At 45.7% G+C, this 24,597-nt stretch overlaps 1 protein-coding gene across 1 annotated transcript in view; it reads left to right on the top strand.

The window, feature by feature from the left end:
- Positions 1-24,383, top strand: part of NLRC5 (NLR family, CARD domain containing 5) — a 45,283-nt gene extending 20,900 nt beyond the window's left edge. The window contains exons 16-49 of the mRNA XM_010183872.1: positions 176-265; positions 848-913; positions 1,801-1,878; positions 2,570-2,653; positions 3,679-3,762; positions 4,084-4,173; positions 4,300-4,347; positions 4,841-4,915; positions 5,925-6,008; positions 6,767-6,850; positions 7,748-7,837; positions 7,947-8,009; positions 9,251-9,334; positions 9,773-9,856; positions 10,468-10,557; positions 11,479-11,544; positions 12,035-12,118; positions 12,195-12,278; positions 12,900-12,986; positions 13,609-13,689; positions 14,248-14,331; positions 14,726-14,809; positions 15,458-15,541; positions 16,217-16,300; positions 16,389-16,472; positions 17,176-17,259; positions 17,909-17,992; positions 18,838-18,921; positions 20,006-20,089; positions 20,752-20,835; positions 20,969-21,052; positions 22,777-22,860; positions 23,621-23,704; positions 24,302-24,383. Of these exons, the coding sequence (XP_010182174.1) occupies positions 176-265; positions 848-913; positions 1,801-1,878; positions 2,570-2,653; positions 3,679-3,762; positions 4,084-4,173; positions 4,300-4,347; positions 4,841-4,915; positions 5,925-6,008; positions 6,767-6,850; positions 7,748-7,837; positions 7,947-8,009; positions 9,251-9,334; positions 9,773-9,856; positions 10,468-10,557; positions 11,479-11,544; positions 12,035-12,118; positions 12,195-12,278; positions 12,900-12,986; positions 13,609-13,689; positions 14,248-14,331; positions 14,726-14,809; positions 15,458-15,541; positions 16,217-16,300; positions 16,389-16,472; positions 17,176-17,259; positions 17,909-17,992; positions 18,838-18,921; positions 20,006-20,089; positions 20,752-20,835; positions 20,969-21,052; positions 22,777-22,860; positions 23,621-23,704; positions 24,302-24,383 (2,770 nt within the window). The remainder of the gene's footprint in view (positions 1-175; positions 266-847; positions 914-1,800; positions 1,879-2,569; positions 2,654-3,678; positions 3,763-4,083; positions 4,174-4,299; positions 4,348-4,840; positions 4,916-5,924; positions 6,009-6,766; positions 6,851-7,747; positions 7,838-7,946; positions 8,010-9,250; positions 9,335-9,772; positions 9,857-10,467; positions 10,558-11,478; positions 11,545-12,034; positions 12,119-12,194; positions 12,279-12,899; positions 12,987-13,608; positions 13,690-14,247; positions 14,332-14,725; positions 14,810-15,457; positions 15,542-16,216; positions 16,301-16,388; positions 16,473-17,175; positions 17,260-17,908; positions 17,993-18,837; positions 18,922-20,005; positions 20,090-20,751; positions 20,836-20,968; positions 21,053-22,776; positions 22,861-23,620; positions 23,705-24,301) is intronic.
- The last annotated feature ends 214 nt before the right edge of the window (positions 24,384-24,597 follow it).

Here is a 24,597-nt window from a genome sequence, read left to right on the forward strand (position 1 = left end):
GTCTAAATGTATCTGAAGTGCTGAAGTGTCCTTCCATTAAAACCCCTTCCTCAGGAGTAGTGATCTTGTGTGTTTTCCACTGTGCCACTTCTGAAGTGAAATAAATTCAAGCAGGCAGCACACTGATCACCACTTCCACTGGGACCAGCTAATTGCCTTTTTTTCTCTTTCTTAGTCTCAGCGAAAACCGCCTCTCTGTTAATGGCATTTGCCATCTGTTGAAGTCAGTAAATACCTGCCAGAAGATGATGGAGGTACAAGTCAGGTATGTAGGTCTTGAATAATTCCTGAGGTTAATCCCAATATACAAGTCTGAGAGTTAGGTTCTGAGATTTTTGTTGAGCCACGTCGGAAGTGGGTCAGGTAAAGAACACATCCAGAGATTATTACTAACACTTGGTGACACATTGCTATAAGCTGATTTTATCAGAGCCATCAGCCAGAATTGAGAAGGTACAAAACTCTGCCCTTTCATGCATGAGGGCAGTTTTAGATTCTTTCCTGCTCTCTGCCCTGGGAAGTTTTGTAGAGCGTCTCTGGAGTATGAGAACTGGTGACATCTCCTGGCGAGGAGCTGGAAGTTCTCCTGTTTCCCTTGGAAAATCCCTGGAGTTCCAGTGTAACAATTTTGTCTGCACAAAGGTTCAGAGGAACTGAGTCATCTGATATTGCATAGTTTGATCCAACCAGGATTTAAAACTAATGGAGATTTTGTTTTGCTTGCTTTGGGAGGGTTTTAAGTGATTTGCGTCACCAAAGAGTTTTGAACAGCAAAATCAAGCATTCTTAAAACAAGAAGTCCTGTAAACAGTCGACAGTTGATGTTGATTCCTTCTCTTCTTCACAGCCTTTGCCATAAGACTGCAGTTCTGAGGTTTACAGAAGACAGAGAATTTGCTACCCCTGCTCCTAGGTAAAGTGTGTGTACACATATGGTCTTTTTCAGCATCTTGTTTAGTTCTTACATCCTGGTTAGGTACCAAGAGTAACACTTCATCTCACAAAAGTTCTTGCCCCTCCTTCCTCCTGAATCTCAATGCAGTACTATTTCTTGGTTTTCTTAGCCACTTTGGACATTGTCCACTGCCTTGTGTAGTGTTTGAGGATGTTTTAGGTCTCTAGGGGACATTTCAACCCACAGCATCCTAAGCAAAGTAGGTTGGTTAATGACAGCTGTGCTACCTGATAATAGTGAACAGTAAAAACACCCAAACAAGTGAACCCCACACCTCCAAACCAAATTCCAAAAAGATTCGCAGCTCAACCCAAATGTTTTGTTTGAGAAATGGTTTCCTGTTGCTCCTGGAGCTCTAGGTTCATTTATTTATGCCCTTGTTCTGCGTGGACTGAGCCCACTGTAAAAGAGCTTTTCCCGTGGTACACCTACCTGCATCCCACATCTTAGCCAGGGAGGAACAACAGGAGTGATGGCCTGAGACACATGATCTGTGACTCCTTTAAGGCACCAGATGACATTTCAAACTAGGGTATTTTAGGATTTGGATGTTCCTTTTTTTTTTTTCAGTAGTCAGTTTTTTTGCACAGATGTGGACTCTTCACAAAGCATGTTCATCCAAAAGCTGAATTCTCCATCAAATTTTATCTTAGATGAGAAATCTGTCTTTTTGTCTTCTTACCAGATACCCCCATGGTCAAGAATTTGCTTAATCACTGAAATAAAGAAGTGCTTGCTATTGGCAAGATACGGATGTGAGCTAGAGCAAGGGTAGCCCCAGAGACTTGCCAAATTGCTAAAGAGTAAGTGTTTTACCCTTGTCTGGTGTTCTGCTCACTTACTAGGTTAGAACCTGTGTTCTCTACTGATGACCAAGAATATGGAGAGGAAAACCAGACACCTATTGCACCCCAAAAAATAAGGTATGGCAAATTTTCATTGTATTTCATTGTATTTCATCCTATCTCTGCATCCTACAGCTGTTGTAACCTGCATCTCCAAGTTTGAGTGGTGAATCACAAGAAAGCTGGTAAAGGCCACTTCAGTCAGTCATTTGCTGCTGTGTTTGCATTCCCAGCTTGCAGCGCTACAAGCTCTGTGGTTAGAGTCTGTGGTCTTATACAGGAGTCAAAACAGATTGTGGGTTGTGTATCTCAGTCACAGAACTGGTGTGATTGTGCGGTTACTCCATCATGTGGGAGCTGGGAGAGCTGGTGGTGACAGAGCTAGGGATGCTCAGGGAGGTTCTCTACTGTTGTGTGGAGAAATGCATCCTAAGCTGGACCCATGTTCAGCTGCTTATCAGATCATGCTCTGACTCCATCCCAGAGGGCGCCCGTCTGTTTTGTAGATTGCAGTGAGGAAGGAAGAAGTTGTTCCTAAAGCCTTCTAACCAGGACCACAAGTTTTCTTTACCTTGTCTCTTTATTCTCTGCAGTCAGGAGCTGAAAGTACCGATTATCAGTTGTTGAAGACAAAAAAAAAAAAGGCAAGATACTTCAAGGGGATTTTTAATTTTGTTATTATCTCTTTATCTATTCTCTGGTTTTCTGAAGGCGTGAAGTTTACAATCTTGTTTGCAGTCCCGAACTATTGATTTCTCTTTCTCCCTAGGCTGACAGACAGTCGTTTTCAAGCCAGTGACCTGGAGAAGCTGTGTGCAGTCCTGAAGGAATGTAGCAACGTCTCTGAGCTGGAGTGAGTCCTTCTTAACTCTTTGTCTGCAGCTCTTTGGGATATTAAGAAAATGCCACTTCTGCACTGTTGTATAGTGAATGTGGTGGAGACATAGCCTTATGAAAGTCATAGCTTTACATGGGCCAATATCTTTGCCAAGGGGACATACAGTTCTAGTGGTCACTTAGGGCAAAGGTTGCAGGATGTAGATCTAGAAAGGGGCTGTTTGGTCACTTAGCCTGACTTCAGGTATTACAAAAACTGTAAAACCTTACCCTGTCATTGGGCCATTTGGGAGCAAAGCTGCAGAGCATGAAGAATCCCACCTAAAACGAGGGTGGCAGCCTGTGGTTTTGCTGGTGATCCCACATAGGGTGTGCAAGGACCTTCAGCACCAAATAACTTTCTTCTGTAAACACTGTGTGTGGGGAGTCACCCTGTTTGGTAGCACCAAGAGGTGAGCAGGCCCAGGCCTGATGGAAAGGCTGGCCAACACCTTGTCCCCATTTAGGTTTTGAGGACAGAACAAGGACCAGCACAAGCATGTAGTCATGTACCACCACCTTGAGGACTGGTTATTCCCTTAGACCTGGCAGCATATGGAAGAGATTTTTAGCCTTTGCTCTTCATAAGCAATCGTGTCCCTTGAGCTCACATGGGCCATTGCCCACTGTAATCCTTAAGCTCTTGTGTCAGAGGAGTTCCTTCTCCAGCACTAACCCGTGGCTCCTCTGTTGGGCTGATCATTTCTCAGAGCTGTGACCTCCTGGACTGTGGTAATTGCATTAAAAAGCATTGTCAGTCCAGAGGAGTCACTTGGCGGACATGAGAAAAAGATGAGCCCTGAGCTAAGCTTGTTTCTGTTCTGTGTTGGTTAATTCCAGTCTCGGGTTTCGTTGTCAGGGGAGAGGGAGAGGGCATGTGTTGTTTGGATTAGGGTGCCTGTGTTCTGCTTTCAGACTTCTTGTTACTAAGAGCTGATTGTGCCTATTGTTTGGTTTGGTTTTTTTTCTATGAAAATTAAATGCTTTTTTTTTAAATCCTAGCCTGTCAAATAATTCTCTGGGAGATGAGGGGCTTTTGCAGCTGTTTCAGTTCCTTCCAAATTTGAGAATATTGAGTTCTCTCAAGTGAGTAGCTCCTGTTTCTCCTTACTCATGGATGGGTTTTTGTGGGAGTATTGTTTGTGGAAGCACAGCCCATGTTTGGGGAGGGCTCTTCAGGATCAAGTGCAGTTATATTCTGTGTCTGCTGAGGGTAAATTCACAGCGCTGGATTTAAAAATACTGGAGTGAGTTGTGTTTGCAGAACTGTAGTTGGAAACACAGGCAGAAGGTGGCAAAGGAGCAGTTTCTGAGCGTGTTGGACAAGGATTCCTGTTATTGGGTGACACAGTGTCAATTGCAAGTTGTTTTGCTTGCAGCAGCTGATTTCATCTCTTCTTCTTGTAGGTTTGATGACAACCAGATCTCCCTGAACTCTGTGTTTTTCCTAGCACAGTCCTTATCTACATTGGAACACATTAAAACAATGAACCTCAGGTATGGCCAGGAGTACTTTTCCTATTTTTTTGCTATCTAAGACCTCAGGCTCTGTTTTCTGGGGGGACTGATACAGGAGCACGTGTCTTCAAACTCTTTTCTGATTCAGGTCTTTTCTGATTACAGCTTAGGACACCTGCAGGGGGTTCATCTAACCTTTTGGGAAAGAATCAGGTAAAATCATCCCCACTCATCTGTCTAAGCCTTTCAAACTCCTCCTTGTGATAGCTTACATAGATGGAGATGTGTGAGTACCTGAGGTGGGCCAATTAAAGAGCTGTTTGCCTCCAAACTCCAGTCAGAGTGGTGGAAGTGGGGTGAGCTGTTTCATGGCTGATTGACTGACAGCAGCTTGAAGGTATGGAGCAGATGGCAGTGTCCCACTGCTGAGGGGGCTGCAGCCATCTCCCTCGTGGGCCAGGGCAGAGCAAATGCCCAAAGTGCTGAGTGGACGCAGAGCTTTCTGGAGGCTGGAAGAGGGGTGATGAGGCCCTCTTTCTTCTGGGGGTGACATGAACTTAATTCTGCTGGTGGTGGAGAAAAGGCAGACTGGAGCGTGAGGCTACTGCCACCACCTCATCCTCTTCCCTAGCTACAGCATGGGGAATCAGCTACACAAGGGCAATAACATCAGCACAGCTCATGAGTTCATCTGTTCTTTCTCCAGGGTCAGAAGTACCAACAGGTGGAGAAGTAATTTCCTGGTGCATCCCAGGCACATAGAAAATGGACGGTGCTTTTGGTATGGCAGCCCCAGCTTCCTTTTGTCACCCAGGAGTGTAGGGAGAGGTGGCTGTGGAGATCTGTATCTGTAGTGTGATGTGAGGACCAGACCTGTCCCAGACAGCTGTTTCCTGAGGGAGCTGTCTTGTTGCCCTGCCTTTGGGGGCAGTCAGCTCTCTTGTAAAGCAGATGTTTCTTTCCTCTGCTTGTATCCCATCACGACTGATTCCACGTGAGACACCTCTGGAAAAGGTCCATCTCTAATATATCTCTCTTCCATCCTCTCCTCTGCTGAAACTGGTCAGGGAGGCCAGACCTCAAAATAACACTTCAGCATCACTCAGGCCAACACTTGGCATCAACTCAGGCCAACAGTCATTTGTGCTTTGTGGTCACTGGAGGGACACAGTCATATCCCAGAGTCGGCTGGATGAATAATACACCCTCTTGGGATAGACATTGGATGTCCACTGCTACAGATGTATAAGTGAAAATAAATAGTGCGTCTTTTGCTTGGCCAGGCTCATAGGGATTGTCTTGCTTTCCTGCAGTGAAAGCTTCTACCCATAAATAATGAGATAAAGACCTGTCTGGCTGCTGCCTGTGTCCCATGGAGTCCTGCCAACTTCTCGCTCATGGAGGTGTCTGTGGTATCCTTCTTGGAGAAGGAGATAGGAGGCACTGTTCCCAGACTTGCTGTGGGAGAGCTGAGACAGTGCTGAGCAGAGGAAAATGCTGCCCAATCTCCAGAGACAATTTAAGTACCCATGGTGTGGCTCTAGGGAGGCACACCCGATCTAACATTGCATTTTGGTGGCCTAGCTCTCTTGAATCAACTCAAAGCTGGTAGAATCCTCTGGTTGTCACAGATTTTGACTTCTCAGTCCTAGATTGTGGGTAGGAAAACATATGTAGTGGAAGCAAGAGGATTGCTACGAACCTTATCCCAAGATGTGAGGCTCTGGGATATGAAGAGTGTTGTCGTACCATGGTTATGGGAAATGTTTATCTCCCTTTGTTTCCTTCAGTCTCAGGAACTGCAGAGTGGGTCCAGAGGATGTGACCAGGCTGTGCCAGCTACTGGCTCAATGTCCCCAACTGACAGAAATTGAGTAAGTGTGCACTCAGCAACCCTGTCTGTTCATCTGTCTCCCCAACCCACAGATACAGAGTTGGCGTTCAGGTTAGCAGCAAGTGTAAATCTGCTCTGCTCCCACCACAGCCTCCTAGAACGCCCCACAAAACTTCACCCAAATGCTTAGATGAACCCACACCTTCCACTGCTCTCTCTGCTTCAGAGTTTGGTCTCTCCTAAGTCTAACATGTCTGTGTGTAAACACCCCAGAACACTGCTGTTCTCATAATCTTCCTCAATCTATACACAAGTATTGTCTCTTTCTTGAGACCTCCTTGAGGTTTGGAGTATAGCCAGAGCAAGAGCACCTGGCCACTAAGCTATAAAACAAACTCCTGAAGAGCTGCTCACTCCTGACAGGAGCTGGACACTAAGAAAATTAGAAGAATACGGCTCAGAATAGAAATGGAGTAATGATATATAAAAATAATGTAATACCTGTATTGCATGCAGAAAATATGTCAGTAGCATAGTTTTATAAACTTATAGTAATGGAAAAGTAAGACTCTTTAAAACTGGAATGTTAATTGGCTGTAGAATGTAGAGAAACACAGGGATCAGCCTATCAGGACTATCTCATCCAACTTTCAGGGCATTTCTAGGCATGTCATTTTTCAGAACTTGCCCATAACACTCCCATGCACATGTGTGTGTGCATGTCCATGTAGATATTACAGAAACATGTACAGATTGTCCCAGTTTCTCTTGGTATTTGTTTCCTTCCATGTTTTACAGTCTGTCCGGAAATTCATTGAGTGACCAGAGCATTGAGAGATTACTGAGCTTCCTGCCACACCTCTGTCATCTGACACTACTGAGGTAATGTCTGGGGTCCTGGCTGATTGCTGCCATGAAACAAACATTGATTTGGAAAGTGCTGATACCACAGCACATCTTAGGAGCATTAATCAAAAATTGTAGATTAACAAGCTGGGTGAAGAAAATGCAGAAACTCTTTCACACCCATACCTGTCTTGTTTCTAGAACCAAAGCAGCACTGAACCTTTATTCTTTAATGAAAGAGAGGGGGGAAATGGGCAGGAGGAGAAATACCTGCCCTAAGCACAGCATCCCAGATAATCCTTATTTAGCAAGTCCCATGGAACATGACTTCCAATATCCATAACAAAACTAGGACTTGTTGGTTGACCCACGGTGACAGCACACCACCCATGTATGTGGTCAGCATCTCGCAGCTCTGCCCCTCCAGGGATCCTGCCACATTCAACACCAAAAGTGTTTCCTGGGAGCATATCAGCCATTCAGACTGTGAATTTAGGCTAGAGAGGTGCTGTCAGGGGCTAGGGCACTCCCACCATGTGGACAAATCCCTAAAGGAGCTTGGCCATGTTTTGTAAGATGATGTAGCATGGGGTAGCTGCAGTGTCTCAAGAGACTGAATTTGCTCACTCTGGAGGTTGCTTCCAGTCTGGGGTGTCTAGTCCTGTAGACCTGAAGAGGAGCTGTTCAGTGCAAACCCTTGGTCTGTTACTTCCTTTTTAGTCAAAGGAGACTAAAGGAGACTCTCCTTTAGGTAAAGGAACACTGGGTGCCAATGCTCAAAACATCAGATACTTGTTCACTGATCTCAAGTTAAATGGGGTGGAAACAGCTTTTTGAATCTCAAAGTAAACAATGGGAAAATTGAGTCATGTATATCAGAACCTTTCTTCTTGGGAGCTGATTTTGTTGTTCTTTCTCTCTCCTTCTTTTCAGTATTAGGAATAACAGATTTTCCCCACGTTGCACTATCTTACTTGTCAACTCCATCAACCTCTGTGAGCGGATCAGAATGGTAGAAGTCCGGTAAGATACTCAGATTGTTTGGAGCCCAGCAGCTCAGCTTTAAAGAGGCTACAAAGCTTGTCATCTTTGAAGAGTCTTGCTGAAGGACTGTCTTTTGTGTTTGTTTCAGGTCAAGTGAAAATGCTTTTTTACATTTAGGACCAAGCATGCTATGCCAAAAGACATCCTGCAGGTACTAGCATACAATACTTAATCATAATTCACTTACTTTGGTTAGATTTGAAACACTTGTGCAGGTAACCAAGTCTCCTTGTGTATGAAGCACTCGTGGGCTGGTAGTCAAGGAGCTTGGGCTAGTAGCTGAGGCTCTGGGGCTCAGTTCAGCTGCCTAAGTGCAACTCAGTATCATTGGAGATGCATTGGGATGGCAGAGGCCAGTGTCTTTCTTGAGTGGCTACCAGACTACTTATGATCCTCTTGAGTGACACCAAATGCTGCTGGGCAAGCAACTGAATTGAGCCCTGCCACCGCATTTTCCAAACGTGTGCCTCAAATACTGGGTGATAATCTTCATGTGATGAGATAAATGGGAATGAAAAATCATTTCCTAATGTAAAATTGTTGAAGATCTCACTACAAGAGACTCTCACTACGAGAAAGATGTTGAGGTGCTGGAGTGCATCTGAAGCAGGGCAACAAAGCTGGTGAAGGGTCTAGAGCACAAGTCTGATGAGGAGTGGATGAGGGAATTGAGGTTGTTTAGCCTGGAGAAAAGGAGGCTCAGGGGAGACGTTATCACCCTCAACAGCTACCTGAAAGGATGTAGCGTGGTGGAGGTTGGTCTCTTTGCCCAAGTAACAAACGACAGGACTATAGGAAGTGGCCTCAAGTTGTACCAGGGAAGGTTTAGATTGGATATTAGGAAAAATTTCTTCACCAAAATGGTTGTCAAGCACTGGAACAGACTGCCCAGGGAAGTGGTGGAGTTGCTATCCCTGGAGGTATTTAAAGCTGTGTAGATGTGGCGTTTAGGGACATGGTTTAGTGATGGAGTTGGCAGTCCTACGTTAATGGTTGGACTTGATGATCTTGTAGGTCTTTTCCAACCTAAACAATTCTATGATTCTGTATGAGCATCAGTGTGATGTATTTGTGATATGTGTCTGCAGCCTCCTCTGGGAGTGATGGTTGCTGTGTGCAACCATCTGTATAAAGAAGACCATAACATGTCTACCCTTCGGCGCCAAAGAGATGGCAAAAAGTGTGTAAAGATCTGTTTCCCTATAGCATGGTGTTTGTCATTACTAACCTCACAGAGGTGTTACAAAAAGTACCAAACACAGGTAAAGCATTCATCTCTGTGAATGTTGCATGGAGACTGCTGTGAAAACACGACTGCAGATGGGCAGCTCTCACTGCTCAGGCTGAGCCTGGTCGCTGGCTGTGCTTTAACTCTTGCTGTCTCTTACGCAGGCTGACGGACTGCGCCATCGGTCCAGGGCAGATGGACGAGCTCTGCAGAGTCCTGGAGCAGCATGGGCGGCTGGCAGAAGTAGAGTGAGTGGGGTTTGTGTTCTTACCATGACTTTGAACAGGAGTCACTGAGGGAGAGCTGGGTTGGTGTGGTTCAGCATTGCCTGGAGTTTCCCAGCCTGTGTGTGTGCATGTGTGCTTGTTCAGACTATTTAGAAACAGAATTGACTAGTAATCATGCAGGTCCTTATAAATACAAGAGGGCTTCAGCTGGTGGGACAACTTCCTTGGGATTTTCAGTCTGTGGCTGTTTTGAGGCATTTGTTGCTTCATCTGAGCTTGCTCTCGAGCTTGTGCATGAGGTAGTTTTGTAGGGCAGCAATTTGTTATAGACAGACCTTTAATGGCCAAGCTGGGATTTAAGTCCAGAAAGTTTGGCTTTTGCCTTCAGAGCTTCTCAGAGGTGCATTGCTACATAAAATGCTGAGTTTTGGTTGGCCACCTTGTTCTTCTGCCTTTCAGTCTCTCCAGGAACATGCTGGGAGATGAAGGCTTGCAGTGTCTCTTGAACCACTTGCATCAAGTGCCTGTTACCTGTTCACTCAAGTAAGAAAACGTACTGTGAATCTGAGGTGCCCTAGCAGAAATGTGTTCATGTGATCCCTTCTGAAGCTGGTTGTCATGCTTCTTGTCCACTCCTGCCTTAGGAGGTAAGGTCTGAGTGAGCCACATGCACAACTCAAGACCTCCAGGCCAGGGTGACTCAGGGTCTGATCCAAAACCTGCTGAAGTAAGTAAAAATCTTTCTGTTAGTGTCAGCAGGAGATAGCAAGGCCCTGAGTGGGGTAATGTGACACAAGTTGGCCTGCTCCCTGAATTTTCAGTTAATCACCTTTTGGTGTATGTTGTCCTCTCTGAATAACTCAAGGCCCATAGGTGCTGTGAGCTTAGCTGTGCCCTACACCAGCCTCTCCCCTTCCCTTTCTTGTGGGGAAGCAACTGCTTCAGCATTCGACTGCCTCTGTAGTGCAAGAGGCAAGCTAGAAGGTGGCCTGACAACCAAGTCATCAGTGCTGTGTCCTGAAGGGGTTTGATGCATTTAGCACAGCCAAACTGCTCTGTCGTCAGTGCCACTTGAATTTCACCTCTGTGGCTGAGAAGCCTGGGGACAACCCTGACTCTTAACACCTGAAGAACCTTCCTTCTTTTCTCTGCAGTCTCAGCTGTAACTGGATTTCTCAAGATGGAGTTCTGCATCTCATAAATGCCTTTGCCACATCTGGAAATATCACCGAAGTTCAAGTCAAGTGTGTGTTTCTCCTTACTAATTTCTGATTCTTCCCTGCATGTTTTGCTCTTAATTATCATAAAGTTTGTGATCTTTAGGTCATAATGATGATGGTAGTAATAATTTTCTGCTACCTTTATGTATAAGTGCATGCAAAGCTTCTGTTTACGTCCGTTTCTAGTGGAACTGTTATTCCACTGGGCCAAGTCATTTTTGTGTATAAAGACACAGGTATTCAGCTGTGCTAACTGTTGTTAGGTATGTGTCTGCAAATGAACCTCTTCAGGGCAGGAGTCAGTGTTTGCTCCCTAATTCACTTCAGTATGCAGAGATTTCAGAGTGATACTGTTGAAAGCAATTTCCAATGTTTTTTACTTGATTTGTGTGTTTATCTCCTTTCCTCTCTGTCAAAAATAGCCCCTGGGTTCTGGGCTCGTTGCACTGGCATGAACGGCTTTTTCTCATGGGTCCCACTCACAAGGCTGGGCCATGCTGCCAGTCTGCCCCTATCAGCATTTACATTGATGTAGAGCAGTTGGTTCGTCATGAACCAAATTTAACTGGGGTCACTTCCATTCATTCCTGCAGTTAAATGTGGGTGCTGGATCTTTTGGCTGGACTATTTTAAAGCAGATCAGTCTCCTGTCTTAGCTCTCCCATCAGCCTGGCAGAGTGCAGGGACAGGAGGAGGCAGGCAAGCAGGGCAGATCAGGATTGCTTCTCCAACCACTAGCGCTGTCTTTCGCCAATTTAGCATTAGCAAAACCTTATTGAAACATTTCCCTGGGCTGGTTTATTGTAGGGAGAGGTGAGGCCAGGTACTTCTGTCACTGCTGTGCTGTGTTGCTTTCTGCAATTTGATACGTTGTTAAATTCTGACCACTGGGAAAAACAGTAATTTTCCCTCCAAATGTTACACTCACATGTCTTCTCTGTGCAGGTTGTTCCTCAAAGCAACTTTAATCATCAGGTTGACAAGCAGAGATGACCCTAGAAAGATTTTGAGGTAATGGTACAGATTTTTTTTGGTGATTTCTCTGGCAAAGGTGGTGTCCTTTTTCTAGGGACAAGGCAGACAAAACCTCTTGTGCCCCCTAGCTCCTTCCATGCTGCTATTTTGCACTAATAGATGATAAGCTTCCTTTGATTCACTTTCTGAGAAGAGCTTTCTCATGTCACAGAGAATCCCACATCTGTTTCTCTCACTGCATCCCCACTGACTGCTCCTCACCTAAGAACCTGTAGATGTCTCTGTAGTCCCTGTCACAGAACAGTGTGTTACAAAAGGCTGCACATTAGCGTACACATATGCTGTAGATGCAACAGATGCTTTTAAAGTGTTGCCACAATCTTTTTTGGAAGACCTGCAAGGCATTTAAGGTTTTGGTGCCATCCTTCTTTCTCTGTGGGGGAAAGGTTGTGATGCCTGGGATTCAGTTCAGAAAGCCTAAACTGTTTATAAGGAGCTCAGACTCTTCTCTTTTCCATCCTTTCAGCCTTGCAAAGTGCAACTTTCAGCCAGAGCATTTGGAAAAGTTGTGCTTGCTCCTGGAAAAGTGCACTGGTCTGATGGAGTACATGTGAGTTAATGACTGCCTGCACCCATTTGGCTGGGCTCCTTTGTAAGGCGCTCATTACAATGACCTTTGGTTCTAGATCCTCGAATAACAATGTGACACTGCAAGCTGCAGAGAGACTTTTGCATTCGCTGAGGAAAAATCTGGGTCCTCTGAAAATCAGGTACTGTGTCACTGTGCTCTTTTAGATACTGATCTGAGGCTGCTCTGATCCTCTAAGATCTTTCATCAAAAACAAAAGTGAACTGTGCTTCTTCCAAAACCAGACAGCGCTGGCCTGAGAAATTCCCCTGGGTGACTCTAAGTTACTGGTATTTTGACTTCATTGCCTTGATTCCTACAAAGCTTTCTGTAAAGCTGTGGCCATAAACTGTGCTGTCTCTGTAGACCTCTACCTGCCTTACAAAAAAGGCTGCTAATTCTGGTGATCACATTCCTACCATGTCCTCGCCCAAGGTCTCACCAGAGCCTCCCACAGTTCACCTGGATAACAGATTCTTCACTTCTCCCAAAATGTGTTGCAGTAGAGCACAAGGGCGAGGCTCCCTCTCATTGCTGACAGTAGTAGGCGGGCAGGAGGAAATTTGATGTTTGTGTCCTCCTCTGCAGGGACACTGGACTGCTTCTCTGTTCCCAGTTTGCATCCTGTTTCCTATGTAGACATTACTCTGATGAGCAAAGCAGCCTTTCCATGTATGTTAGAGTGCTGAGCACTCAGCTGACAGAGCCAGAGATGGATCTGTGCATGTGAATAAAGCAGAGCTCCTTGTATTCTGCTTTGCAGCATAGAAGAGCCATGGGTATGTGAAGAAAGTGTCATGAACCTTCTTGAGCTGGCTATCCAGGCCTGTGGAAACATTACTGAGATCACGTAAGTAGCACCTTAAGTTCTGGTATCTTTTGGATAGTTTATTTTAGCCTGATACTTCTAAGGAATTAGAATTAAGCCAGCACTTTAACTTGCTCCTCTGTTCTTTATTCTCTGTCTCCAGTGCATTTGTAAGCCATTAGCCACCCTGAAGCAAGCTTGACCCAAATGTCTGATAGGTAGAAGTGCTTAGAAGGTTTGTGGTCGCACACCTTAGCAGGTGTAGTGGAAAGGAGACTGTGTTCCTGGTCTCCCTTGGGAGAAATGGTGCCCAGATGTTTAGTCGGTACTAGGCACAGAGAATTCACACAGGAGAGGCGTATTCTCCCCATTTCAGAAATAGTTTCTGACTGAACTGGTGTTGTACTGAACACCAGAGAATCCAGTCAAAGAACAAGGCGCTAGGAAGCAGCTCTGTGACTTCTGCTGCCCCTGGACAGGCTCATTTAGAATTAGGCTGGCCTTGGAACTAGTTTAAATGTTGCAAACCTCTTCAGAGATGTGTGGTTATCATTCTTGCACCAGCATAGTCCTGTCCCCTCCAGTCCTTCCTTCTGGAAAACAGCATTTACTCTCCCTCAAGAGCTCACAGGCTTATAATGTTCTCTAATCTCTACCTTTCCAGGATATGTAAAGATAAAACCCTCTTTCAATTAGACGTAAGGTTCCCGCAGTGCCTGGAGAAGGTGGAATCAGTCATTAGCAGGTGAGAAAGTGACTGTATCATTATTTTCTGCTTGTTCTGAAACTTATCATGAGATGAAAAATATCCTCAGAGTGTCTGAGGCTCTGATCTCCATGGGTTCAGTCTTGGAGTGCCACTGTGCCACACGTACAGAAGGAACTGTATTTGCGTCCATGTGTCTTTGGGGCCACCCTCCTTCAGGCCTGTACTGGACCTGCACAAGGTTAAAAAAACAACTGTGTACCTTCCCTGCAGGACTGGGCGCAATCGGGAGACATGAGTGCTTTGAAGACTCTTGAGACATGCTGACTTCTGCATGAATGTCTAGGGAGAGAACAGCATTAGTGCCTTTTTCCCTTTGTGTAGCTGAAGAAGGCAACTGTCTGCTTGTGCAGTTGGGGAAGGGCTGCATTTCACTGCACTGGACCGTGGTGTAGATGGGACATAGCAAGAGAGCCCAGGGCGGGCACTTGCAGAGCTCTCAACTGTTTCTAAGCCTGGCCCTAAGGGGCCCCAGACTCTGCAGCAGGCATCTGCTGATCATCACTGACAGTCGCATTGTGTCTTTGTATCCTGCAGATTGAATCTGTACAAGCCAGGAATCCAGCATGCTTGCTTCTACCAAAGGGTCTGTGAAAAATGTGCTCAGCTTCAGGAATTGAGGTGAATTTCCAGGCATCATAGAGGATTTTTGGGGGAAGGGAGTAGTTTGTCCTTGTGTATGCAGGAGAGTACGCAGCAGGGCAGGGGAAGGGCCAGTGCAAGGTCCCAGTCCCTGCCCTCTGAGTCTCCTACTTAGTGTTTGAATGGAAAATAGACAAGACCCGTAGACCTAGTGACTTCCTGGGATAGCCTTTGAAGGCATCTAAACCTCTCCCCTGTGCCCAGATAATCTGTACTCTCTTATTGTGGCTGGGAGCTTCCATGGGACCTTGCCAAGTGTCAATGCCGTGACACTTCTTTACTGTCCCAGCATCAGTGTGCTTTAGTTATGGGCTTGGTACACACCTTTTGTCATCAGGGGACGTAGCCCAGATCTGTTGTTCTCTTCTTGCAGCTTGTCTCATGTTGAGCTCAGCAGTGATGAAGCAGAAATGATAGTAAGGATTTTGCTACCTCTTCCAGAGCTGAAGAAGTTTGGGTATGTCCCCAGCTGTGGTCTTTTCCACATCTTTGTCATTTGCTCAACCCTGTGCCTTACCCTGATCCTCTCTGAAACTCTCTTTGTCTGGAATATAGCCTTGAGCTCTGGGATCTCTCCTGAGCCATGTCTATGTTGCAAACTCAAGAGCTCTCTGCAGTTCATGCTAAAGGCGGTTTAGGGGCACCATGTGCATGTCTTGGGGTTTTTCCCTCTCCCCTTTTTTGAAGTGAAAGCAATTTGAGACTGAGGCCTTGGCTCTTGCTTACATTGTAGGTAAGTTCTATACCACCCTACTGTGTGAAAGAGCATGAATGGCATTCGGTCCTTTTCACTGCCCTCTTCAACTATCTGTAAGTGAGTGGCAGGCTTATAAAGGGCACCTCTGCCTGGTGAAATGGCTGGGGGTTTGTTGGCCCAGGAAGAGACCGTGCTGTTTGGTACATGTACATCACGTGAACATCTCTGAACTACCTTATCCTTGTAGTCCTGTACATGGGAGTGTGGAAAGCTCTCCAGACTCACAGGTCCCTGGTGTCTGTGCTGGCTGGGGTTTGGGATGGGGCAGCTTGCCTGTTAGTGAAGTAAGCTCCTCTTTCTCAGTGTGTTGAGATCTGACCTTATTATTTGGCCCTGGCTGTTTTGCAGACTGACCTCCAGCAGTATTATGCCAACTGGAGTTGATTACTTGATCACGGGCTTGCAGAATTGCCATGCCATTGAAGAGCTGAAGTAAGTGTGTTATTACCAGGCTGTCCAGAGTCTGCCAGGTCTTTCTAGAAGCTTTAGTTAAACTGCAGCCTCTCTTCTGCCTGTACTGCGGCCAGATGTAGTTTTCCTGGTGGCTGAAAGACTTTAGATAGGGAAGGAGCAACAGTTCCTTTTTATGTGCAATGAACAATGAGTGAGAGAGACAGAGTTCAGTAGTCTGCAGCAGGGAATGGCCAGTGGAGAAATCAAGTGTTTTGGTAGTGTTTTTTGCACGGATCTTATCCCAGCTGAGAGGCAGTGTTTCCCATGCAGCAATCCCAGAACCAGCATTTCACTCCAGGAGCATGATCTAGTGGCCTGCATACAGAGGTGGCTTTTCCAGGTACCTACCTGTAAGGCATCCTTCTGTTCTGAAGTGCCACTAGACTGTGGGTGTTGCTGTCACAAGCTTTGTCGTCTTGTGGTCACAGTGGCACCTTGCTCTTCTTGCTCCAGAGGTTTGGGATTCTCTTGATATTTTGTTAAGATGCAAATGCGTTCAGCAAAATTGCACTAGAGAACAAAATTTAAACTATTCACAGGGACTAGAATACACTCCCACTTCTCTTCCACCCTTGTTCTGCTCTCCTCTGCTCTGAATGCTTGCTCAACTCTCTGTGGGTAGTTAAGTTGTTCCTGTGTTATTTCATCTTTTAGCCTGGGCCACATGAATCTCAGCAGTGCTGCCATTCCTAAGCTTGTGCTGGGACTTCATGGAATGCCATCTCTGAAAAGGCTTATGTAAGTATGTGACTGCAGCTTCTAGCCCAGCTTGTGATACTGAATAACAGGAGCCTAATGTCCATTTTCCTGGACATGTTGTTTCCAGCTTGAACCATAACAGTATTGGTGATGATGGCTGCTCCAGACTCACAGAAGCCTTGAGGAATATGCACTACATGGAGGAAATCAAGTAAGTTTCTGCTTTCTTGCAGTCTGTTATCAGCAGAGAGGTCACCACTAGTGCCAACATTGGAGAGACACCGATGCGCTTATACACAATGTCGTAACAAAACAAGGGAGGTGGCAAAATATGAATGTGTGAGGTATCTTGGGGTAGCGGAAATCAGAACTTGAGGTTCAGAAGAGGAGAATTTGGTCTAACCCCACTCTGCTGCAGTCACGTAGAAAATGGATCAAACAGCCTCTGGATTTAAATAATCTCTGGAATCCCGGGGTTTCAGAACGGGGGCAGAGGCCCCCTTCTCTTCTGGGAGAGCCTTGGACCCAACACTTCCCTGCTCTGAAAAGATTGGAATCTAGAGCAATCCCAGGCTTGCTCTGCTTTTTTAATTCTTTAGCCAGATCCTGTCCATTTTCCACTGTAGTAGTTTAGAAAATAATAACCAGCTGCTGCCTGTCTTGGTATTCTGGCTGAAGTAATTTCCCACCCATTAATAAGATCCGGTGATTTTGATTGTTCTTTGCAATTTTTCTTAATGCCTGATTAACAGCTATTAGTCTTTCATGAGATAGCTGAGACAAGCAGCTCTTTGATTCTGCTGCCAAGGTCAGAGATGTCATCCAGCAGATGGGAGACATTAAATAAGATCGCATACTTTGCCTGACTCTTAACATTTTCCTTTACAACACAACCTTTCTTCTCTTCTTTAAAGTTTAAGCTACAACAAGATTGGAGATCCAGGCCTGGTAAATCTAGCTGCTGTTCTGCTGGAAATGCAAAACCTGAAGAGAATTGAGTGAGTCCCTTTGTTTTGTTTGCAGCGATTTTGGTTATGGCCACAGTTGTTAAAGCCTGTGTAGGAAGGCCTGTGACACCTTAATTTATATGATTTTCCACCTTCCAGCATTTTCAGTGTCATTGAAGATCTGATACAAAACCTACCAAACCAGTGGAAGGTGTTCCCTCCTCACATACAACTGGGGGATGTGTACAGTTTGTCAAAGCGAGGACAGAGTCTCTAGACAAGGCTTTCTCTCAGACACATGAATTCAAACTGTCCCTCTTCCAAGGGAACAGAAATCAGAGCATCCAGGCCGTTTGTTAGACTCAGCTCTGGAATATGCCTTGTCATTGTTTAAAATTAAAAACCTGGAAATTACTTGAACAAGAAAAGGAAATTCCCAGTTGTCTGAGAGAGGAAAAACTGCTTCTTTCCCCCAGTACCTGCAGAGGCAGAAGTGACTTAGTACTCAAAAAAACCCACACTACAAATCCCCAGGCCATTTTGCAGAGACCTGTGTCTCTGGGCACACCACTGCAGCCCTGCGTAGCCCATTGCTGCAGTTACCCAAGTGTCTCATCACACCAGGCAAACAGTGCAGTATCTTAAGCTGGTACGTTCTGGTTCTTGTTCAGTCACTGAGAGTCTTTCTTGTTTATTTTAGCCTTTCAGGGAACAGCCTTAGTCCTGCTGGAGGAGAAAAGCTGATGGAAGCTCTTGCCTGTTGCACACACATTGAGGAGCTACTGTAAGTGTATAATTTTAAGTATCTCTTCAGGAAGCTGGGCAAAAATCAAGGCATAGAAACCAAATCTAATCTGGCTCTAGTAAAGCCAAAATCAGTTTTATCACTGATTCTTATGAGAGCAGGGTAAAAACTCACAGCTACATGGGATAAGAATGTGTGGTGCTGGGTGTGGGAGGTTTGGGGGTTGCTTGCTCACTGCAATCTCTTGGAGATTCCCAAGAACTGTGTCACTGGGGAAGAGCTGAATCTGAGGTTTAATAGCCTGTGTCGCAAGCATATGGGCTGTGCAGTGCCTCTGTTGCCTAAGAAATCAGCATTAATCTATATGGCTATAAAAATGGAGAAGAGATGACAGATAGAGGCTTTACTCAGCCAGATTTATTATCAATCATTCCATTGCAGACCAGTTCATAGAACAAACATGTCCCTGCCATATTAAAGAAATAAAATCAGAAAAAGTTATATGTGTTACAGTTAAAATGCTGGATCTATTCATAGAACCTTCAGATTACAGCATAGTGGACTAAAAGCACATATTAAAAACCACAATTTTGGTGTAATTTGAGCTCAGGACAACCTAATGAGGAAGGGAGATCAGTGTGCTCCTGAGAAGTGCAAGTCAGTTTTACTTTCCTGTTTAACTCCTGCTGCAGGATTACAAAACCTCGTTGTTCTTTCCTCCCATTCCCAGCGTCCTTTGAATTGTGGACGTGAGCTCCTTTCAGCATAGTCCCATGCACATGTGGGTGAGGAATGGGGGTCATAGATAGATGTGAGTGACACACAGGTGGGGAATGAGGCTCTGTAGTTCACTGTCACTAACATCTCATTTCTGCTCTTTCCAGACTGTCAAGCAATGGTTTTGGAGACAGGACAGCAGTGAAACTTGCCCTCTGCCTGCCTCGCATGGCCAACCTCAGGATCCTGCAGTAAGTGTCAGCCTCTGCCCCAGGACAGCTGGATATCTTGGAAATATGTGGGATGGTTGAAAGAAGGCATGGAAAAAGGCATAGACAGCAGTGGTGCCCTGCTCTCTTGTTTAGACGTTATTTTAAGTGTCTCAGGATTGGGAAACCCTCCACAGTTACTCTGCTGCATCAAGTCACATCAGCTATTCTTTCATAATCTCTTGCAGCGCTTCCTGTAGAGATGAATCAGGCATTGTATATACAGTAAAATAACCCCTAAAATTTGTTTTGAGTCTGTTAGCTTCCAGTGCCTCTGCCTGTCCTCTCGTTCTGGAGTAGTGTAAGCATGAATATGAGCACCTTTTATGCTCCCTCACTGTTTTGTACAGGCACCTCTGAGTCATTTCCCCCCCTGAACTCAGTGGTATTATATATTTTTAAACCTTTTATGGGAGTCTTTCCAGGTCTCTAACACACAGGACCTTCTCATACTGTTACAGTAGCAAAGCAAGAAATTGGCGAGCTAGAAGAGCTCCCTGGGCTCAGTTAGCCTAGTGGTGTGTCTTTCAACCTGTCTAAGGTATCATCAAAAGATAACTTTAAAAAAGCAATCCCAGTGGTGGGAGACTTTAGCCCTCTGGGTAGGTTCTTGTCTTCACTGAAAAGATGTTGGAAAATTTGCAGACATGAGATTTCCCATCTGCTCTTTGCTCTTCACTCAACCCAAACCAATCCCATGTGTGCAGAGCTGGAGGCAGACTCCTGGTGCAGCCTTTGCTTTTGCAACAAGGAGCTGGCTGTGCTCCTTCGTTGTGAGCATGGGCAAATCCACTGGACTTGCGTGTCCTTAGGGCTAAGTGTCGTTGACAGCAACAGGAGCTATGTGACGTGCTGGCCACCTTGCTGGCCCCCACTGTTGCCTACCTGTTTTCCAGGCCCCTTCATTAAGACTTGTCCACAAGGATCCCAGCTTATTACCGGCACTGGGCGCTGATTCAAAAGATTTAGTTATCTTCTTGGCAAGTTAAATATGAGCTTTTGTTACAGCTTTATTCTAAAAATAAATTCTGAAATAATCCTCCAGTTCTTATGTTTCTTTTGGTAGCTTGCAGAACAATAACATTGGGCCAGCAGGAGGGATGGAGCTGGCCAGAGCCCTGGTGGCATGTGGGCTGCTGGAAGAAATAAGGTAAGGCTATGGCAGGTGCTCTTGGGATGGTGCTGAACATATGGGCTTGTATCACTCTATGTGTGGGAATTATTTCAGCTCACAGGCCAGAGGCTGTCACATAGGCTTTTTCCTACCCAGGGTGACTCCACAGAGGGCAAACCCTCCACCCATCCTAGATACTTTCTGTAGGATGAGAGGAGACGCTCTCTGAAAGTCACTGCGGGGCAGCTTAGATCACTTCAGATGTTAAACCTTGTCTGCCAGTCTGAGCGCCATGTCTTCTCCCCCTCTCCGTCACCATCGTATCCTATCAAGTCATACCAGTCATTAACTCCAAAGTAATTTCTTTTTTTCCATTTAACATGCAACACATGATGAGCTGCAGGTCTGTCCATCTTAGCCACTGGTATAACCCCACCTTACTGCCTGCAAGTGATTCACTGCTGAATGGACTTATCTTGTGAGTTAGAGCAGGGCCATTATTCCCATTTCACCAAGCAGGAAATTGACCCTGAGTTGCCATGTGCTGATCTGGCTTGTCCCTGCTGTCTAGAGTCCTCACTTAGTCTGGGTGCTAGTTATTGACTTCTAATTCACATAGTTATATTTTGGAGATGGCTTTTCTTTGCCTGTACCTGCTTTTTCTGCAGCCACTCAAAGCTTTTCCATTACTCTTACAGTTTATCAGAAAATGACCTTGGGGAAGGGAGTATCTGTGCTCTATCCGAGAGGCTGCCATGCTTTGAACACCTCCGGAAGATTGAGTGAGTACCAGGACACCGAAGGCTGCCATGTGCAGAATTGCCAGGGCAGGAGCGCAGCAGATGATGCTGGTGCTGTATTCCCCACTGGTTCTGACACTAGCACATGGTACCCTCTGTTTTTTCTCTGCTTCAGCTTGAAACTCTGTGGAATCACTGATGATGCTTCAAGATTGCTTTGTCATGGCTTCCGACAGTGCACTTCCATGGAGGAGATAATGTGAGTGTGGGAAGGGAAGGGGAGAGCTTTCAACACACAGGTCACTCTTGTTTTAATGTCTGCTCCTATTTTCAACTGCAGTGCGCTTCAGATCCTGCTAAATACTTAGCAATACTTAGCACTAATACCTTTTAGTGATAAATTTTACTAGTAATTGACTGAATGACTAAATTCATTGCTAAAAATTTCCTGGTCTAACTAGCAACTTATTGGAAGCCGAATGTGAAGAACTGAACAGAATATGGAGGAAAACATTAATCTTCAAACTCTGCCCATTATTCTGTCATCTGCTTTGTGAGGCAGGACAAATTCCCCATCTTATTCACCATGGTCCAAGTCTTGCCTCTGATTTTTTACAAGATGGCCACAGTTGGCTCCCAGAGCAGAGCTGGAGTTTCTCTGTGCAATTGTAGAGGCTGAACTGAGAGCTCAGAGTGTAGTGAATTCAGCCTGTAGATGAACAGAGTCATCCTCTGGCTGCAATTCTTGCTCTCCACACTGGAATAAAAGAGGTTGCACTGATGTGTGGTTGTTTAACATGTTTTCAATAAACAGCGTAGATGGTCTAACTACATTCTGACATGTGTTCACTTGCCCAAGAGAGCCTCAGTGAGGAGCCTACTGGGAACCTGCTCCAGCTTGTGTCTTTTTAAAAGCAATTCACCCCATTGCACTAGAAGCACCTTAAATTTAATTCTAGTACGTGGCATCCGATGGGGTCAGCAGCGGTCTCATCAATCCTGCGCTGCCGTGGCGTTATTGAAGACTAAGACTGCTGGAGGTGCTGGCAGACCTCCTAGGCTGACATCACCTTATCAGGATATAAATCTGCAAGACCCAGGCGCTCTGGTCCTCTGCTGTGGCCAACTGGGTGACACTTGATTGTCATGCCACTCTTATGTGCCTCAGTTCTGCAAAGTCCTCGTGGATGGTTTGAGTAAAATGAAAGTGAATTCTCTCACTGGGAAATCTGAGTGACACAGCAAGCAATATGCTGACATCCATGGGATCCCAGAACAGGCCATGAACTTGTTTGGTGGAAGGCCTCAGTTCTTGAGCTGGATCCTGTCCTGCCTTTCTTTTTTTGGCTCCTACATGCCATAGAGAATTCTGGGGTTCCCCAGACTTGGGCAGATGCATTGCTCTGTGGGTGGCCCCAGGATCATTCACTCACTGGTGCCATGCCAGGTTTCTGTTTTCCAGGTGTGAGGGAGATGTTCAGGCTGTTCACCAGGTAGCAAAGAAAGGATCTGAAGAATTTTCTCATTTGCTAACACATCAGAAAGTGAAAAACCTATCCTTTCAAGAGCCCCACAAGCTATCCTTTGAAAGATAGCTCAGAGTCAAAAGACAGCTTTAAGATCAGGTCTTAGAGGCACCTTAGCTGCTGCAATAGTTTAACACCACCAGCACAAGGAGGAGTTGCCCTGGGGTAAAGCTGTGCACTCAGCAGTCATTTCCATCTTTCACATCTCATGTCCTGGAGAAAACCACAGGCCTCAGGCTCTGTGGCGATGCTCCCTGGCGTCTTACCATACAAATATGTGGTGAAACTGAGGAAACTCCTCAAAATTAAGCTTGTGAAGCAGGAGAATGTTTACCTGCCACGATAAGAGGGCAATAAGCTCTTGTAAACAAGCTAATCTATGAGGGGGTTGTATCGCTGCTGTTGACTCCTTATGTTTATTGACTGACTCATGGTTGGGATTTCTGACCTATCTTAGACTGTCTTGGAATGCCCTTGGAGATGGAGGAGCCCAAGAGTTGGCCAGTGCTCTCCCAGGGATGGAAAAGCTGAAGATGTTAGAGTAAGTACAGCCCTGAGCAACCTCAGGAAGACTTGTTTTTCTGTCTTTGAGCCTTCAATCACGGCACTTCTGAAAAGGAGATGGACATTTGAAACAACAGACAGGCTTTTGCAGTTCAGATTCTTGCTTAGCATTCTTGCTGCATGCACCAAGGGCCGGCCTTGCTTGGGTGATACACAGCACAGAGAGGCATTTTATATTTAAGGTGTTTGCAGCATAGGTATCTAAGCAGAAGCTGCCAGTGTGTGAAGACTTCCTGTTTAAGTCAGGGAAGGCAAACTGGTATTTCTAGAACCTGATTTATATCACCTAGTGACCTCAGGTAAGCTGCTTCCTGCAAGCTTTTACTTCTCCTCCGTGTCTCGGTTGGTCTTCTGCTCAAGAACTCTTGATGGAGTTTTCCTCCCCTTGGCCCATTGGAATACATGGTTCATGTCTGTCATCTCTCAGCGATATAAAAACATTAGTCTAGAGGTCGCAGTATCAAGAACTGAGTTTGGGCAGCAGTGAGATCTGTTAGAGTCCTCCAAGGTCAAGAGATCTGCTTACAAGTCTTCTTGCTAGAAGAAGGTCATAGGGAGTGGTGCACACACACTTCTTGAGTGAATAGAGCCATGGCCATAAAGATGAGGCTGATGTAAGTTTGTAGAGCGTTGCTGTGCCTGGGCAAAAGTGTAGCTTTTCTGGGGCAGGAGAAGGAGCCAGTGACTATTCAGCTGTTTTCCACTCTTGATTTGGTTTTTGTTTGTTTTTAAAACAGCCTGGAGAAAAACTGCATTGGTGCCTGTGGGGCTACAAAGCTAGCAGAGGAACTCGCCAAGTGCCCGGAAATTCAGTTCATAAGGTGAGCAGGCATCACAGAGCTCTGTGGCTGGGTGTCAGCTCAGCAAGGGGAAGTTGGGGTGACCGGTCTTGGGACAGATGTGACCCGTGCTGTCCTGCTGCCCTGGGTTGGCTGGCATGGAGTAGGATTTGGAGGGAATGCAGACACCAGCCAAGTAAGCTGAGGGTTTTCTAAGCCAGCTCCACCCCCTCAGAAAGTCCTGGGAAAAAGGGACTGAAAAGCTTACTGGCATTAAATGAGGTAAAAATGAAGACCCAGTTGTGTAATGTCCCCATTGGGAAGTTTGTTGCATTTTTCCCCATAAGTTTTCTTTGTCCCATCACATCTGATTTCACTTCTGAGATACATTCTTGCCCTGTCCAGCTCTGTCCTGGGATCCGTATCTTGCAGATATCTCTCTCCCAGGCTAGATAAGTGAGTCCATGTCAGTGGGCAGGCAGCTGCTGATGTGCTCCTGTGTCACTGAGACACGGCCATACATCGCTCCTGTCTCACCTGCTTTGATGAAAACCCAAAGCTGCCTCTTCCACTGTCTCCAGCATGCCTCCTCCTCGCTCACCACACCAAGTCCTGCAGTAACATTTGCTCTCGTTGTAGGCTGTGGGACAATCCGGTGCCCAGTGGCCTTGCTGAGGATCTGACAAGCCAAGATCCAAGACTGTGTTTCTCCTTCTACTAGCACAGAAGAGCCCTTGCCTGATGAGGAATTGCTCTCTGTCTCCCACTGCCTTCAAAATTTGCACTGATGAACCTAGGAAATCAAAGTTCCTACAACTAAAAACTGCAACTATTAGGTCTTCCTGCATTGCACTGAACCAAGTGCGAGCACTTGGTGGTGTTTTGTTTCTTGTGAACTTTTGTTGTACAGAAAAGCAAGAGATTATAAAGAATCG

Source organism: Mesitornis unicolor, unplaced genomic scaffold (genome assembly GCF_000695765.1).
Source record: "Mesitornis unicolor isolate BGI_N332 unplaced genomic scaffold, ASM69576v1 scaffold33444, whole genome shotgun sequence".
Taxonomy (NCBI): domain Eukaryota; kingdom Metazoa; phylum Chordata; class Aves; order Mesitornithiformes; family Mesitornithidae; genus Mesitornis; species Mesitornis unicolor.